Source organism: Triticum aestivum, chromosome 2A (genome assembly GCF_018294505.1).
Source record: "Triticum aestivum cultivar Chinese Spring chromosome 2A, IWGSC CS RefSeq v2.1, whole genome shotgun sequence".
NCBI lineage: Eukaryota > Viridiplantae > Streptophyta > Magnoliopsida > Poales > Poaceae > Triticum > Triticum aestivum.
Window position 1 is genome coordinate 727,346,564 of NC_057797.1, and position 16,885 is coordinate 727,363,448.

General features: G+C 46.2%; 2 protein-coding genes across 2 annotated transcripts; one reads left to right on the plus strand and one right to left on the minus strand.

Moving 5' to 3' along the window:
- Positions 1 to 3,482: 3,482 nt before the first annotated feature.
- Positions 3,483 to 5,692, minus strand: LOC123186245 (F-box/FBD/LRR-repeat protein At1g16930-like). Its single transcript, XM_044598031.1, has one exon. It carries the CDS (start codon positions 5,554 to 5,556, stop codon positions 4,237 to 4,239), a length of 1,320 nt encoding a protein of 439 aa, XP_044453966.1. The 5' UTR covers positions 5,557 to 5,692; the 3' UTR covers positions 3,483 to 4,236.
- Positions 5,693 to 12,390: 6,698 nt separating this feature from the next.
- Positions 12,391 to 15,222, plus strand: LOC123190618 (adenosylhomocysteinase-like). The gene is made up of 3 exons (XM_044603290.1): positions 12,391 to 13,184; positions 14,179 to 14,715; positions 14,810 to 15,222. Exons 1-3 carry the CDS (start codon positions 12,474 to 12,476, stop codon positions 15,017 to 15,019), a joined length of 1,458 nt encoding a protein of 485 aa, XP_044459225.1. The 5' UTR covers positions 12,391 to 12,473; the 3' UTR covers positions 15,020 to 15,222.
- The last annotated feature ends 1,663 nt before the right edge of the window (positions 15,223 to 16,885 follow it).

Genomic DNA, 16,885 nt, shown 5'->3' on the forward strand with positions numbered 1-16,885 from the left:
TATTCGCACCAAGCCAATTATGCTACACAATACTTCAAGGTATAAGACATGAAAACATGCACATAGCCATACATGCATCAGTTGATCATAGCATACACATAAATTAATCAAAAAGAAAAGGAATGCCTCAGTAAACACATACACATAAACTGATATGTGCATAAAATAAAATAATCCTATAAATGAAAAGATAAATACTACTCACCATCCTAATCAAGCAAATCTCATCAAAACACAACATCAAATAATTCCTAATCTAGATGGGTAACTTAAAAGAAGATAAGATACATAAAAAGAACCTCGCTAATCTTGACTAAATCTGAACAAATTGATACCATATGAAACTAAACTTGCACGAACAAATTGATACCATATGAAACTAAACTTGCAAAAATTCCTCAAAATAGCAAACTTATACATTAATGCTTCAACTATATTTGCAACTTAATAGCACAATCAACCCAACTAGAATAAAAACACAATTTACTAACCATGTGCCTAACGCAGTCCTGATCAAGAACAACATCAAAGCTGGCCACATGATGGCCACCAAGTGCACCTGACACGCACGGAGCACCCGGGCAACGACACACAGGGCAGACCATTCGTGCAACAAACAGAATGATTTTTTTGACAGATTAGGAACAAATACAATAAAATCATACTACCACTACTTACAAGAATGCTCATAAATAATTGGATTCAACAACTTCTTAAACTAATCCGACAAAAAAACAAAGATATAAGCATTTGGGATAAAAAAGATCAAACCTTATACGCTCAACTAAAACCTACCCTACTTCATATAACTATCAATGATTGTACACACACTGTAAACAGAAAAAAGGAATCATCTTTTCATTAAAAAATCCCTTAAAACACATATGCAACAACAATATATAACTAAAAAGGCACTCCAAATCCTAAAAACTGCAGTATAGGACCTATAAGTGCATGAATCAATATCCTCCACATAACAGAGGCGGATTGGAACATGAAAGAAAGAAAGTTTAGAAAACCCTAACAAATGTAAGGCTAACAAAGTCTACCACCAAACACTACACATGCAATCTAAGAAACCCTAGCACAAGGCCTCGAAAAAGATTTGGCTATCATTCAGACAAAAGCTCAAAAATAGATGAGGCTAACATCCCACTAAGCATCAACATGCGCACAGATTGGATTCCAACGAATCAGCTATGAATTCAAGACCTCCAACGCCGCAGCCTAGAAAGCAGAAACCTTGCAAAGCATCTTTTCAAGTGGCAGTCCTTGGTAGTTTACAATCTCTCAGGCATTCGGCCACTAGACTAACGCCTATAATTGACGACGACGCCGTCGACGCTTTCTCCGACTGGACTCGAGGTAAAAGCGACAATACTTCCAGGCCCTCATCGGTGACCAAGCAGCCCTCTGGAGTCTGACACGCAGTTGACGACGATGCCGCCGCCGCCGCCGCTGTCCTGTCTGCTGTGGCTTAGCATTTGATTCGTCATGCGAGGGAGTCCCTTCCTTTGGAGGCTCTGGACCCCGAGGTAGCAGCGACAACACTTCCAGGTCCTCGGTGTTGCGAAGCAAGGCGGCGACCGACGGGGCCGCATCGTCGGTGACCAGGCAGCCCTCGAGGGTCAGCTGCCTGAGGTGGCGCAGCTCAAGCAGGACGCATGAGAGCACGCTGCCCCCCTCCACCAGAATCCACCTCGGTTATATCGTAACGGTTCTTAGGCGAAGCCCTGTTCCGGTAGCAACATCATCATCGTCATCACGCCGTCGTGCTGACGAAACTCTCCCTCGAAGCTCTACTGGATCGTGAGTTCGCGGGACGTCACCGAGCCGAACTTGTGCAGATCGCGGAGGTGCCGTACCTTCGGTGCTAGATCGGACGATCGTGAAGACGTACGACTACATCAACCGCGTTGTCATAACGCTTCCGCTTACGGTCTACGAGGGTACGTAGATGATACTCTTCCCTCTCGTTGCTATGCATCACCATGATCTTGCGTGTGCGTAGGAATTTTTCTTGAAATTACTATGTTCCCCAACATTTATATCTCACAAGAACAATACACTCAATACATCAGAGAAAGATACTAACCATGATATTCTTGATTGTGTTAGTTGGAATCATGACATGGACGAAAGGCACACACTGCAGGAAATTGCCCCCGAGTAGACAACGGAGGAAGTAGCAGTTCTGATGGTTGCACACCAACTTGCGCAGCAATACAGCAGAAATAGCATACTCATAGTTGGCATCGGACAGGTTTTCAAAAGCTATAGAAAAAGAAAAAACACATCAGATAAACAGTCTTGCAACTTGAACAATTAAAATATCTAACATTCATGGAAGTTTCAAACAAACATTGAGATAGCTTACCAACACAAGGCAGAGGGAGGATTCTATCACCACCACGGTAGGTTTGGATCTTCACATCAAAAGTTAGATGGTCCAGCGTAAAAACAACACGATCTCCAGCACGTAGGCCGTAGTCATGGGTGAACTGAAACCAGGAACTACCAACGAACTTGTTGTAGTTTGCTCGGTGCTTGAAAGTGGCTGGGTAAGTCCTGCTTTCAAAAGTAAGAAGTTCAGGCTCCGTCTTCTTGAACTGCAGAATCCTAGCCTCCTCTCTCTGCTCCTCAATATACTCAGCTAAATCATTTCTCACATTGCAGGGGATGTACTGCAAACACAATTAATATATAACTCAAATAATAAACTCACAAGAATAAACAAGCTACTCTAATAAAATACTAAAAACATTAACTAGTAGCCACAAACATAAAATGCAGAAAGATAACATATCAACCAAGCACTTTACAATTATAGAGCATGATGGTTTGCAAGAGAAATCAATAACCTAACAACTAGTAGACACGAAACCTTTAGCACAAAGTCAAAAACATTTGGCATAACAGTTATTCGCACCAAGCCAATTATGCTACACAATACTTCAAGGTATAAGACATGAAAACATGCACATAGCCATACATGCATCAGTTGATCATAGCATACACATAAATTAATCAAAAAGAAAAGGAATGCCTCAGTAAACACATACACATAAACTGATATATGCATAAAATAAAATAATCCTATAAATGAAAAGATAAATACTACTCACCATCCTAATCAAGCAAATCTCATCAAACACAACATCAAATAATTCCTAATCTAGATGGGTAACTTAAAAGAAGATAAGATACATAAAAAGAACCTCGCTAATCTTGACTAAATCTGAACAAATTGATACCATATGAAACTAAACTTGCACGAACAAATTGATACCATATGAAACTAAACTTGCAAAAATTCCTCAAAATAGCAAACTTATACATTAATGCTTCAAATATATTTGCAACTTAATAGCACAATCAACCCAACTAGAATAAAAACACAATTTACTAACCATGTGCCTAACGCAGTCCTGATCAAGAACAACATCAAAGCTGGCCACATGATGGCCACCAAGTGCACCTGGCACGCACGGAGCACCCGGGCAACGACACACAGGGCAGACCATTCGTGCAACAAACAGAATGATTTTTTTGACAGATTAGGAACAAATACAATAAAATCATACTACCACTACTTACAAGAATGCTCATAAATAATTGGATTCAACAACTTCTTAAACTAATCAAACAAAAAAACAAAGATATAAGCATTTGGGATAAAAAAGATCAAACCTTATACGCTCAACTAAAACCTACCCTACTTCATATAACTATCAATGATTGTACACACACTGTAAACAGAAAAAAGGAATCATCTTTTCATTAAAAAATCCCTTAAAACACATATGCAACAACAATATATAACTAAAAAGGCACTCCAAATCCTAAAAACTGCAGTATAGGACCTATAAGTGCATGAATCAATATCCTCCACATAACAGAGGCGGATTGGAACATGAAAGAAAGAAAGTTCAGAAAACCCTAACAAATGTAAGGCTAACAAAGTCTACCACCAAACACTACACATGCAATCTAAGAAACCCTAGCACAAGGCCTCGAAAAAGATTTGGCTATCATTCAGACAAAAGCTCAAAAATAGATGAGGCTAACATCCCACTAAGCATCAACATGCGCACAGATTGGATTCCAACGAATCAGCTATGAATTCAAGACCTCCAACGCCGCAGCCTAGAAAGCAGAAACCTTGCAAAGCATCTTTTCAAGTGGCAGTCCTTGGTAGTTTACAATCTCTCAGGCATTGGGCCACTAGACTAACGCCTATAATTGACGACGACGCCGTCGACGCTTTCTCCGACTGGACCCGAGGTAAAAGCGACAATACTTCCAGGCCCTCATCGGTGACCAAGCAGCCCTCTGGAGTCTGACACGCAGTTGACGACGATGCCGCCGCCGCCGCCGCCGTCCTGTCTGCTGTGGCTTAGCATTTGATTCGTCATGCGAGGGAGTCCCTTCCTTTGGAGGCTCTGGACCCCGAGGTAGCAGCGACAACACTTCCAGGTCCTCGGTGTTGCGAAGCAAGGCGGCGACCGACGGGGCCGCATCGTCGGTGACCAGGCAGCCCTCGAGGGTCAGCTGCCTGAGGTGGCGCAGCTCAAGCAGGACGCATGAGAGCACGCTGCTGTAGTAGGCCACTGAAAGGCGCAGGCAGAGGTCAAGACGCGCCAGCTTTTCGCACCGGCCGATGAGGGCCATGACCGGAGCAACTTCCGGTGATTCTTCGCCGCAGTGGCCATGGCAGATTTCAATCCTCACCGCCGCGACGGCCAGGTAGTTTGCGACGACGATGAACGACGACTCGCGAGGAGGAAGGCTGCCTTTGTAGTGCAGCGACCGGAGATAGGTGGTGCGCAGCTCGACGGCGGTGGCATTGTGGCAGCAGATCATGGCGAAGCTACGCAGCCACGGGCTGGTCACCGCGATCTCCTTGACACTCGGGCACTCCTCCAGCGTCAGGTCGGCGAGGCGCGGGCAGCTCGAGAGCAGCAGCTGCAGCAGCCCATCCCGGGCCGTGACCCTGTCGAGGTGGAGCGTCTCCAGCGAGACCATGTCCACGCTGCCCGGCAGGTCGAGCGCCCAGCACGACAGGCGCAGGCGGCGGAGCGTGCGGCAGCGGAAGGTTTGGCGCGGCGTCACGGTGTACATCAAGGAATCGTCTCGGTCCGGTGATCCGCGGAACGGGCAGAGCGGGTCCAGGGCGGCCTCATCGTACCTGAGATCGATGTCGAGGTCCTCGACGCCGGAGGCGACGGCGGTGGCGATCCACTGGTCGAGCAGGTCGTACGGAACGTGGAGGACGCGGATCGGCGTCTCCACCCCCTTGCCGAGGATCGCGCACGCCACCTGGTGGTCGAAGCAGACCTTGAGGTCGCCCCGCCCGCCTGTCTTGGTGTCGACGAGGTCGACGGCGGGGACGCCCTCGTGGACGTAGCGCCACCGGCTGGAGAGCGCGCTGGTGCGCACGGCCTCGTCGGTCACGAGGTGGGAGAGGACGCGCACGAGCGCATCGTCGGGGAGAGCGCTCAGCCGGTCTCCTCCCGATGCCATCTTCGACGCCCAGATCAGATCATCGGATGCCATCTCGATGCCTGCCTATTTACGATTCTTAAGTCGGTTCCAACGGAACCCGCAGATCGACGGCTCAATTGTCAGATCGGATCCAAACCAGAACAGCCGGGCGATCGATCGAGCCATGGCATCGCCGTCGCCGGCGGCGCGCGCGCCGAGGGATCGCCTGAGCGACCTCCCGGACTTCTTGCTCGGGAACATCCTCTCCTACCTCCCCACCAAGGAGGCCGGCTGCGCGGCGGGGCTGTCCCGCCGGTGGCGCAACATCTTCTGCAACGTGCACGCCATCTCGTTCGAGGAGCGCGAGGGCGAGAGGGCCAAGGACTGGGACACCTTCTACTTCGAGGCCGAGGAGAGGAAGAGCTGGAGCGGCGTGATCCTCGACGACGTCTGCTCCGCGCTCCTCTGCCGCCGCCGCACCGCCGGCATCCACGTGCCGCTGCGCAGCTTCCGCTTCGCCTTCGACAACTGCCACCACTGGAACGCCGTGCACGTCGACCAGTGGCTCACCTACGTGCTGCGGACCAACCGCCATCACGAGCTCCACCTCGACCTCTGCTTCTGGCTCGGCCGGATCTGCCAGCGCCGCGGCGCGACGGCGGGAGAAGCGTCCGGCGGCTCATCTCGAGCTGCCCCCGCCTCGTCGACCTGACGCTGCAGTCCATCGACCGCCTCACCACCGTCTCCGTCCTCGACAAGCGCCTCCGCCGGCTCGCCATCCGCTGCTGCCACAACCTGAGGACCGTCCACATCGACGCGTCAGAGCTGAGGTCGCTGGACTACTCCGGCGCGGCGCCCGCAGAGTCGCTCCTCTCCCTGCACGGCGCAGCAGGAATACCATCCTGCACCGTCAACTTCTGCCAAGCACCGGCCTCCGAATCAGAGCGCGACAGGTTCATAATCTTCATGGAGAAGATCTCTGCCGCGAGGCACCTGCACCTTCACCACCAACACTTGCCCTACAGCTGCTTCGAGGGCTTCCCCTCCTTCTCCAGCCTGACGCGGCTGGCGCTGCAAGGTGCCCTTCTGATCCCCGGCGTGATGCGCCGGATCCTGGAGCAGGCGCCCAACCTGGAGATCCTCACGCTGCTCATGGAGTTCGCCGCGGTTCCCGAAGGGCTCGCGGCCCCCGACGAGTCGAGCTTCTCGGTGCCGTGCTTGCGGAGCCGGGTGAAGGAGATCAACATGGTCCACTACCAGGGTGATGCGCTGCAGAGGATGATGGCCAGGCTCTTGTTCCGGAACGCGCTGGTTCTTGAGAGGATGTGCGTCGTGTTCGTCAAGGGGCCGTTCGCGTTGCAGTATCGGCTCAAGAAGGAGATCGAAGGCTGGATGGTGGCCGGCCACGTCGAGAAGGTTTTCCTTTGATCGATCGGTTTAGGTTAGCTTCCATGGAATAATTGCGCTCTAGTCCCATGCCCACGTTGGAACGTACGGCGCACTCGCTGACGTGTGGATCCGGACTCACGCGTCAGTGGCCCAATGTCAGGTGGCCGTACGTCAGGGGATCCGGCTCCGCCCACGTTATGTGTTGCCGAGAAATAGCTTGTGTTTAATAAAAACAGGTTCGGTTGTGACGTGAGTTTTATCCTTTTTTTTTGAATATCTTCAAAGTTCTCATTTGGATATTAACGTGAGTTTTATCCGATACAGTATACACTAGCAAATATGCCCGTACGTGACTCAATAGCCCAATATATGAGCGTCCTCTATTTTAACACGATGGCTCATCATGTTGCCACTTATCTTTCTTCCGACCTTGTGATGATGGACGTGATGTCCACATGATTGCAATGCATTTTCGACATGATAAATCCCAAGGCAATGAACTTGCCACTGCATTACACACTTATCATTGTATAGCACAAGAGAATGTTTAAACCTGAAATCTAAAAAGTGCTTACGCGCTTTTTAGTCAAACCGAGCGGCCGGCTCCGGGCCGCTCGATCTCGCTCGCGTGTGGGGCAGGTGCCACCTGGTCGGAGGCTCGCCGCTGCGCTACCCCTGCTCCTTGCCTCCCTCCTCATGTTGATGCTGGCATTAAATGTGTTCACACTAGTCCCATCAAATAGAGAAAATAGATCCACATACTTTTATTTTGGAGTTTCAAATTCTTTTAAAGCCGTATCTTTTAAACCACACGTTGGAATTGAGTTTCCTTTTCACCGTTGGATTCATCGCGACGAGATCTTTAAAAGTAGATCCCGCATGGATATGTTTTGACGAAATTTTTTTGATGCCAACTTTGGTGCTATATGGTGCAACTAAAGTATTACATTGTGCAACTTTAGTACTACATGGTGCAACTTTTTTTAAAATCAGTTGGCTTGTCTAGTTGTACACACATTGATGTTTTAGTTGGCTTATAATGTAGTCTAATTGCACGCACATTGATGTTTAGCTGCCAGAAGGACTAGTTGCACACACACATGCTCAGTTGGCTTGTAATTTAGTCTAGTTGCACACATATTGATGTTTAGTTGGCAGGACATTAATTGCACACACATATGCGCAATTGACGCGGCAATGTAGTATAGTTGCACACACATTAATATTTAGTTGGCAGGACTATTGGCACACACATATGCTCAGTTGGCGTGGGAATGTAATCTACTTGCACACACATTGATGTTTAGTTGACAGGACTATTGGCACACACATATGCTCAGTTGGCGCGGGAATGTAGTCTAGTTGCACACACATTGATGTTTAGTTGACAAAAAGAATATTGGCACACACATATGCTCAGTTGGCGCGGCATGTAGTCTAGTTGCACACATATTGATGTTTAGTTGACAAGTAGACTAGTTCGTCAAAACATTACCCATGCGGAATCTAGTTTTGAAGAGCATGTCGTGAAGATTCCAACGGTGAAAACAGATCGCAATTCCGATGTGCGGATTAAAAGTTATGCCATTTTAAATTTCTAAAACCACAAATAAATGCATAGGAGAACAAAGTGCATGCACCGAAAAATATGGCTGTGTTGCTATTTAACTAGAACATAAAGGCGCGCGTTGCCGCGCCTGCCTATCTTAAAGATTATATTCTTGAGTCATGAGAAATTGCTTTGGGAGTAAATGAGAAAGAATTTAGGGTACAAAATACACATTGTGGAATATTCAAAAATAATAATACACATTGTGGTGCATGCATCTTGAAGCTTGAAAGCTTGAAAGATAGTGCACATACAGTCATGAATTGAGGGCCAGAAGTGCATGGAATTACAAGTTATCTCTCTGTCACGCACATAGGTTTGCACATACAGTCATGAACTGAGGCCCTGAAATACAGTCATGAATTGATACTGCACATCTTCCTAACAAAAGCAGTGGGGAAAATCTGGAAGAAAGGGGTTGCCTGTGCCGATGATCCCATTATTAGCATGACATAAACGGAAGGAATACTCAACGGACGAACTGGAAGTAGTAAAAGGGACAATCCAAACGATAATAATGCCGTCTAAAAGGCACAACAGCCGGTAGATGAGGAGATCAATTTTTTTGCGGCAAGATGAAGAGATCAACTTTTGGGGCATAAGAACATACCTGAGCATGGATGCGGACGAGAGGAACCGAAGCGGAAGGTACGCGACAGCGCTCGCTGTTGGCGCTGAGCCTATTTGCGGAATCTGCGTATCGTGGGGGACAGGGGAGATCGGCTTAAGTTTTTCTCTTTCGAGGGCATGGAGTACGCACGCAACAGGTGGAAGAATCCCTTGCGGCCGTGCCTAGGCTACATGGGCTTTTGGTTGCTGATCGGCCCGTTGAACGAGGTGACCCCTGGCTCGGTTTGTGGAGCAGCGGCCCGACTGCGTGTGCTGAAGCGTCGCGCGACGCGGTGAAAATGACCTGCAACGCTCGGTGGGACGACGGATCGATCTGGTTCGCTACTGTGTTTGATCCGACGGCTGACGACGTCAAAACACTGCGGAGGCTCGTAGGTAGCTACATCTTACTGTTTATTAATATGTCGCGGAGAAATGGATTAGATGAGAAAGATTTTTTGATTAGGAAAGGGGACAAAAAAATTCTTTAAATAACCAGCCGCTCGCTAACCATACTAGGCGGCTGGGCGCCGGCTAGACGCACCCATATTTAAAACTTTAAAAATAAATCTCATCCACCACGAACTACTCCCAATGCCTAGATATATCAAGACTTTTCAAAAACTAATCAAATCCTAAACATAAAAGATTTTTAAATGGGCGAACAGTTTTTGAATCGGCAAACATTTTTTTAAATTCACCAACATTTTCTTTGTTTAGACGAACATTTTCTGAAATACATGAATAGCTTTTGAATTCATGAACATTTTTTGACGAAGCAAACATTTTTTGAATCGATAAATTTTTTAAAGTTGAGAAAAAATTGAAATTTGCAAAATTTTTGAATTTTTTGTAGTATTTTCTAAAATTTCATGGACATTTTTTAAGATTCGCTAATATGTTTTGAATGCACGATCATTTTTTCAAAATCATGAACATGATTTTATTTCCCAACATTTTTTTCAATTGTGATCTTTTTATAATTTTTGAACAGATTTGTAAAATCACCAACATTTTTTGAAACCACTAAAATTTTATGTTTTTCAAACAGTTTTTAAATTCACAAATATTTTATGATTTCTTGGACATTTTTTTCAAAACTCACAATTTTATGAAATTTTTAAATCTCAAATTAATTTAAAGAAGAAAGAAACAAAAACAGAAATGAGAAAAGAAAAGACAAAAAAGGAAATAAAAAAAGGTGCCATGCCCCACACGCTGGCCCATGAAGAGGAGATGCATGAGAAAAAATGAGTGAGAAAACTGTGGAACCTGGGGTTCAAAATCTGGTCTTCGGGGTTGGAGAGACGGGCTATAGCCACTATGCCGCCTATGTGTCTGTGATATATATTAGGTATCATCTCTATAAAACAACTGAGCACAACGGCGACTTTGGAAAGAAAAACGGAATCATTTTCTTCACTTATGGGTGGGATAGCGGGTAATTCATAGCAACTTCGAGGTCATTTTTTGGACGAATGGTCAGAAGCACTCTTCCCTTTATTATTAGGTGTAGATTACAAAGAAAGCGGTAGTGTCGGGCCGACGGGAGCGTGGCAAGAGGATCGATCGATGAGCGAACACACGCGTGTCCTTAGCAAACCTACTAATGTCCACTGTGTCACGTTTGTCGACGAAAAAAATATTATACGCACGTCCTGGAAAATCAAATGATGACGCCTGGAAAATCAGAATTCAAAGCGCATCTCCCTCTCTTCCTCTTCTGACATCTATCTATCCTTTCTCTTTCTCCTCTGCCGAGCAATACTAGCACAAGCATTAGCAACAGCCAAAGCACGTCAAAACTGCTGGCACCATTCGCAACAACTTCTCCTTCCTTGCCGCCACTCTCCGCCCTGGCTTCTTGTCTCGTGTCTGGCTTCTCCCTAGCGCGCGTGGGAGTTGGGGTGCAAGAGAGGGCTTTGGTGGGCACGCGCCGAAGCCGTGAAAACGAGTCAGAAGTTTGCGTGGTCTTGTTATATTATCGAAGTTGTATGTCAAATTTTGTCCGATTCGGAGTCCGCTGGTTACCCGAACGTTTGAATATGAGACAATAATAGGCGATCTATATAATAAATGATTTGCTAAATAAAACTTGCAGTCGGGCCAACCACTTCCTTCTTTTCTGTAAGTCCAAGAGCCTCCTAAACCAGCCCAAAACTAGCCCAAACCCCTCCCTATCACCCCTACCTATTTAAGCAACACTCACCTTTCTAATCTAGCCTAAACCCTAAAATCCTTCTCAATTTCCGCTCCTCCCAACCCCAACTGTCACCTCACCACCCAGTTCCCTCCCTCTCAGATCTGAAAGAGAGAGATCCCAACCGAAACCCTACCCCCACCAGCCGAAAAAATATGATGGTGTCATTCCACCCCTCAAATGTAAGCTTATATATGAAAAATGTGCCAACATTTTTTCGAAAAACACCGCATGCATACCATCGGTCCTGGGGGCCTCTCGGCCCCTGATGCAAAATAGGGCTTTCTTAACCACCTCTGTTGTATATGGTTGTGTCAAAGAATTATGCATAGCTTCTGATACATGTAGTATGACTTTGTTCAGCACATCCGAATTTGGTTCAACTACTTCGATAGTGAACAGAACTGCAAATTAATCTGAGATGAAAGGATTTAAAAATGGCAAACCATCATGCCAAATGCCTTGATCATCCTTTAGGGACTCTTTGATACGTGGTATTCTAAAATCATGGGAATTGGAAAAAAAAATAGGATTGCAATGTCATGGTCATCTCAATCCTAAAAGATCTTTGATTGTTTGATTGCATTATAGGAAAAACAAAGAATTCTTTCAAAGAGGTTTGCTTGGATGCTAAACAACCTATAGAAAATAGTACAGAGAAATCCATAGAAAAAATTTCTATTCGATCAATAGTATGAATCAAACAACTAATTTGAAAAAAAAAAGATCCTAAGGATTCTAATCCGTGGAAATTCCAATGAAAATTCTTTGAATCAAAGGAGTCCTTAGTTTCTTTATCATATTTCTCTTCCTGCGTTCAACAAAGTTCTGAAAGAAATTGGTATTTTTGTCTCCAAAAAGTATTAATTCTGTAGTATTATTATAGTAATTTTGATTGTAGGTTTAACTAAGAGGGGATCAATAAACCACGGAGGGGAATAAAATGTTTCGATTCGTAATTTTGCCAGCCGCCAGGGTTGTTCTGACAAATCATCCGGTGGTTTCGTGAGGCGTGGCGCTGACCGTTGATACACAATTGAACGGCCTGGATTGGCCTAGCCCATTTCCACCGGAGCCGCTCCCCATAAAACCCTCCTCACCCCAAACCCTCTCCCATCGCCGCCTCCTCCCACCACTCCTCTCCCTCCTCGGCAGATCCAATCCACCAACCTCCTCTCCTCCATGGCGCTCTCCGTGGAGAAGACCGCGTCCGGCCGGGAGTACAAGGTCAAGGACCTCTCCCAGGCCGACTTCGGCCGCCTCGAGCTCGAGCTCGCCGAGGTCGAGATGCCGGGCCTCATGGCCTGCCGCGCCGAGTTCGGGCCCTCGCAGCCCTTCAAGGGCGCCCGGATCTCCGGCTCCCTCCACATGACCATCCAGACCGCCGTGCTCATCGAGACCCTCACCGCGCTCGGCGCCGAGGTCCGCTGGTGCTCCTGCAACATCTTCTCCACGCAGGACCACGCCGCCGCCGCCATCGCCCGCGACTCGGCCGCCGTCTTCGCCTGGAAGGGCGAGACCCTCGAGGAGTACTGGTGGTGCACCGAGCGCTGCCTCGACTGGGGCGCCGGCGGCGGCCCCGACCTCATCGTCGACGACGGCGGCGACGCCACCCTGCTCATCCACGAGGGCGTCAAGGCCGAGGAGGAGTTCGAGAGGTCCGGCAAGGTCCCCGACCCGGACTCCACCGACAACCCCGAGTTCAAGATCGTGCTCACCATCATCCGCGACGGGCTCAAGACCGACGCCCGCAAGTACCGCAAGATGAAGGAGAGGCTCGTCGGCGTCTCCGAGGAGACCACCACCGGCGTCAAGAGGCTCTACCAGATGCAGGAGTCCGGCACCCTCCTCTTCCCCGCCATCAACGTCAACGACTCCGTCACCAAGAGCAAGGTATACCTCCTTCCCTGGTTCCCATTTTCCATTTCAGATCTGATGCTCTGTGCCAGCGAGCTTCTACTTGTTTGAGCATCATGTTTATGTTGTAGATCTGATTGTTTTAGTATTTAGATCTTGTTGTTGTTGCGTAGTTTAGATGAGGCTTAATGGTGAAGCAGCGTTGGGGTATTAGACTGGATCTGTATCTTCGCCTGTGGGTTTAGCAGTGTCTGTTACGCTGATTGTCAACTAACTGACTACTCCACATGCCGGCGTCGGTCTGAATCTGATAATAACATTAGTCACATGTTTTCTGAGTCTGACGGCGATGGAGGGTCTAAGTATAAAATAATCTGCGTAACAAATTTTACTATGTGGCTGCACTCATATTAGTGTGAAGCACTGCTATGTCATGCACTGAATTATGTGATTTATTCTCTGTAGTTTGTTTAATGTACTCTTGTTTCGTTTTAATCAAAAGGTATAATGAAAGGACATGTTAACCTTGCTAACAATTTGTGTTTTAATAAAAAGTAAATTCTAATCTACGTTTCTTCTGTATATTTGTCTTTGCTTCCAGTGTTTGTTAGGCTGGTTGTTAAGTGTTAACTAACTACTAATAATAACATTAGTTGCATGTTTTCTGGATCTGACGGCCAGGGAGGGTCTGAATATAGAATATCATTTGAGCACGAGCACTACGACATACACTGAATTATGTGATGTATTCTATTTACTTGTTTGTTTAATCAATTTACTCTTGGTCTGCTTTAATCAGAAGGTAGAATGCAGTGACACGTTCACCTCGCTAACAATTACTAACCCATTTGTTGTAAAAAACACTAATCTCAGTTTACAACCTTTACGGTATGCCATGCTCGATTATGTGATTTATTCTGAGTAATTATTTGTTCAGTGTACTCTTGTTCTGTTTTAATCAGAATTTAGAATGCATGACATATTCACCTTGCTAACAAATACTAATCTGGAGTATGTTTCTCGTCGACAGTTTGACAACCTTTACGGTTGCCGCCACTCGCTCCCTGATGGTCTTATGAGGGCCACTGATGTTATGATCGCTGGCAAGGTTGCTGTGGTCTGCGGTTATGGTGATGTTGGCAAGGGCTGTGCCGCTGCACTCAAGCAGGCTGGTGCCCGTGTGATCGTGACAGAGATTGACCCCATCTGCGCCCTTCAGGCCCTGATGGAGGGCATCCAGATCCTCACTTTGGAGGACGTTGTCTCTGATGCTGACATCTTTGTGACCACCACTGGAAACAAGGACATCATCATGGTTGACCACATGAGGAAGATGAAGAACAACGCCATTGTCTGCAACATTGGTCACTTTGACAACGAGATCGACATGAACGGCCTCGAGACCTACCCTGGTGTCAAGCGCATCACCATCAAGCCTCAGACTGACCGCTGGGTCTTCCCTGAGACCAACACTGGCATCATTGTTCTTGCTGAGGGTCGTCTGATGAACCTTGGCTGTGCCACTGGCCACCCCAGCTTTGTCATGTCCTGCTCATTCACCAACCAGGTATGATCAATGTGTAGTCAACTGTTAACTAGTATTGAGTTCACAACTGATAGTACAACCATGAGTTAGCATCCAATTTTGTGCTTTGCTGCAGGTCATTGCTCAGCTGGAGTTGTGGAAGGAGAAGGCCACCGGCAAGTACGAGAAGAAGGTGTACGTGCTCCCCAAGCACCTCGACGAGAAGGTCGCCGCCCTCCACCTGGGCAAGCTGGGTGCCAGGCTTACCAAGCTCACCAAGGCCCAGTCTGAGTACATTAGCATCCCAGTCGATGGTCCCTACAAGCCGGCGGCATACCGGTACTAGTGTGTCTGTCCAGCACGACTAGCGGCTGGCCTGAGCCTGAGAGGCGCACGGCGACCTATGAACTATCCTGTTTTCCTTTGCATTATCTATCTAGATTTAGGCATGTTGTCTATTAGGTGGAGGATTTGTCATGGTTTGAGACTGGTGAGGGTGTGGTGGATTGCTATTGCCCAGAAATAATAGTGTTATTATTTTGGTTTAAATGAGGAGGTGTGTTTTGTCCTTCTGATTCTACATGTCTGATGCTCCGTCCATGGACGTGACAAATCTTTTGCCTCCGTTTCGGAAAAAGAATAGTCCGTGAGTGGTGTGATGTGAGTTACTGAGCTCCAAGGGCAGATAATATTTACATATAGCTGGGCGTTTGTTTATGTGCGCCAGTTTTCAGGCGCTCATTGTTACACAAAACAAAAAACGTCTCCTATGGCTAGAACTCAAAAGCCTTTGTGTAAAGGACAATAGAAATAGCGAGCTTTTCTATGTTGACGCTATTATTAGATCGTGTTTATGCGCCTACAGCGGGAGTGTCGGCGCTGAAGAATGGAATGGAACCGGCTGATCGCTAGGCTGCTCAAGGATTATCTTCGAGTCTGACTGTCTCGATATTCTGATATTAAGCCCATCCGGATGCTTCCAAATTGCTCCCAGGGTTTCATTTGCGCATTGTACAAGAGAGGCGACACACAGCTTAGCTAGGGTTTCATATCATCCAAATTACGTAATTTCTCTCGTTTCAAAAAAAAAAAATTACGTAATTTCTTGGGAAGACCTCCGAGTTTTCTCCTAGCTCTACTTGTTGAGATGCAACTGTTATTTGAGTTGAATGAATAAAGTGTGCCACAAGTTCAAAAGAATGGACACTTTAAACCTTTGGTTTAACAGAATGTAGCAAAGGAAAAATGGAGAAAATTTTCCTTTGGTCTCCGTTTTTTCACAAGAAAAACACAGGAATTTTACAGTCTGCTTGGACCTCCTTTCCAAATTTCTGTGCATGAATAATGAGACTGATCCTTAAATGGCATAATAACATAGTGCTACCTACACTACTCCCTCCGTCCCATAATGCAAGACATTTTTTGATTCTAGTATAGTGGCAAAAAACGTCTTACATTATGGGACAGAGGGAGTAGTATAATACGTTAGTTTAGGCTGGTCATGATGGGAAGTAACTTATACTAATGTCATGCATATGACACTAGTCTAACTTACTACCTTCATAGTGCAAAGTAACATAGTAGTAGTATCATAAATGGCTTCATTTATTAGCTTGTAAACTCATCCTTTCTCAGAAAGTGCTATGTTATATTAACATATTAGGCTATCCATAGTGGGAGTAACTTAGGTAGTAACTTAACACACCCCAAGACAATTTTGCTTATGTGGCAAGTATTTAATGAGGAGAGAGGTGTTTGGAGTAACATAATATATTACTGTAACTTAACGCTTCCCGAGATAAAATGAGTCTATAAGGCAGTAAGTGAAACAATCTATGACACTACTACTAAGATACTTTGCACTATGGAGGTAGTAACTTAAACTAGTGTCATATGCATGACACTAGTATGAGTATAAGTTACTCCCCACTATGACCAGCCTTATGTTACTCTAAACACCTCTCTTCTCATTAACTACATGCCACATAAGCAAAAGTTTCTTGAAATGCGTTATGTTACTGTCTAAGTTAGGGCCTGTTTGGTTTCAAATAAGTCACCAACTTATAAGTCGAAAAGTGAAAAAAGTGACTTATTTTGCCAAACAGACCCGACTTATAAGTCACCCCAACTTATAAGTCATAAGTTGCTCCACCCCAACTTAAAACTTATAAGTCACCCCCTTTTGCGTGGGTCCCACCACCTGCATGATGTT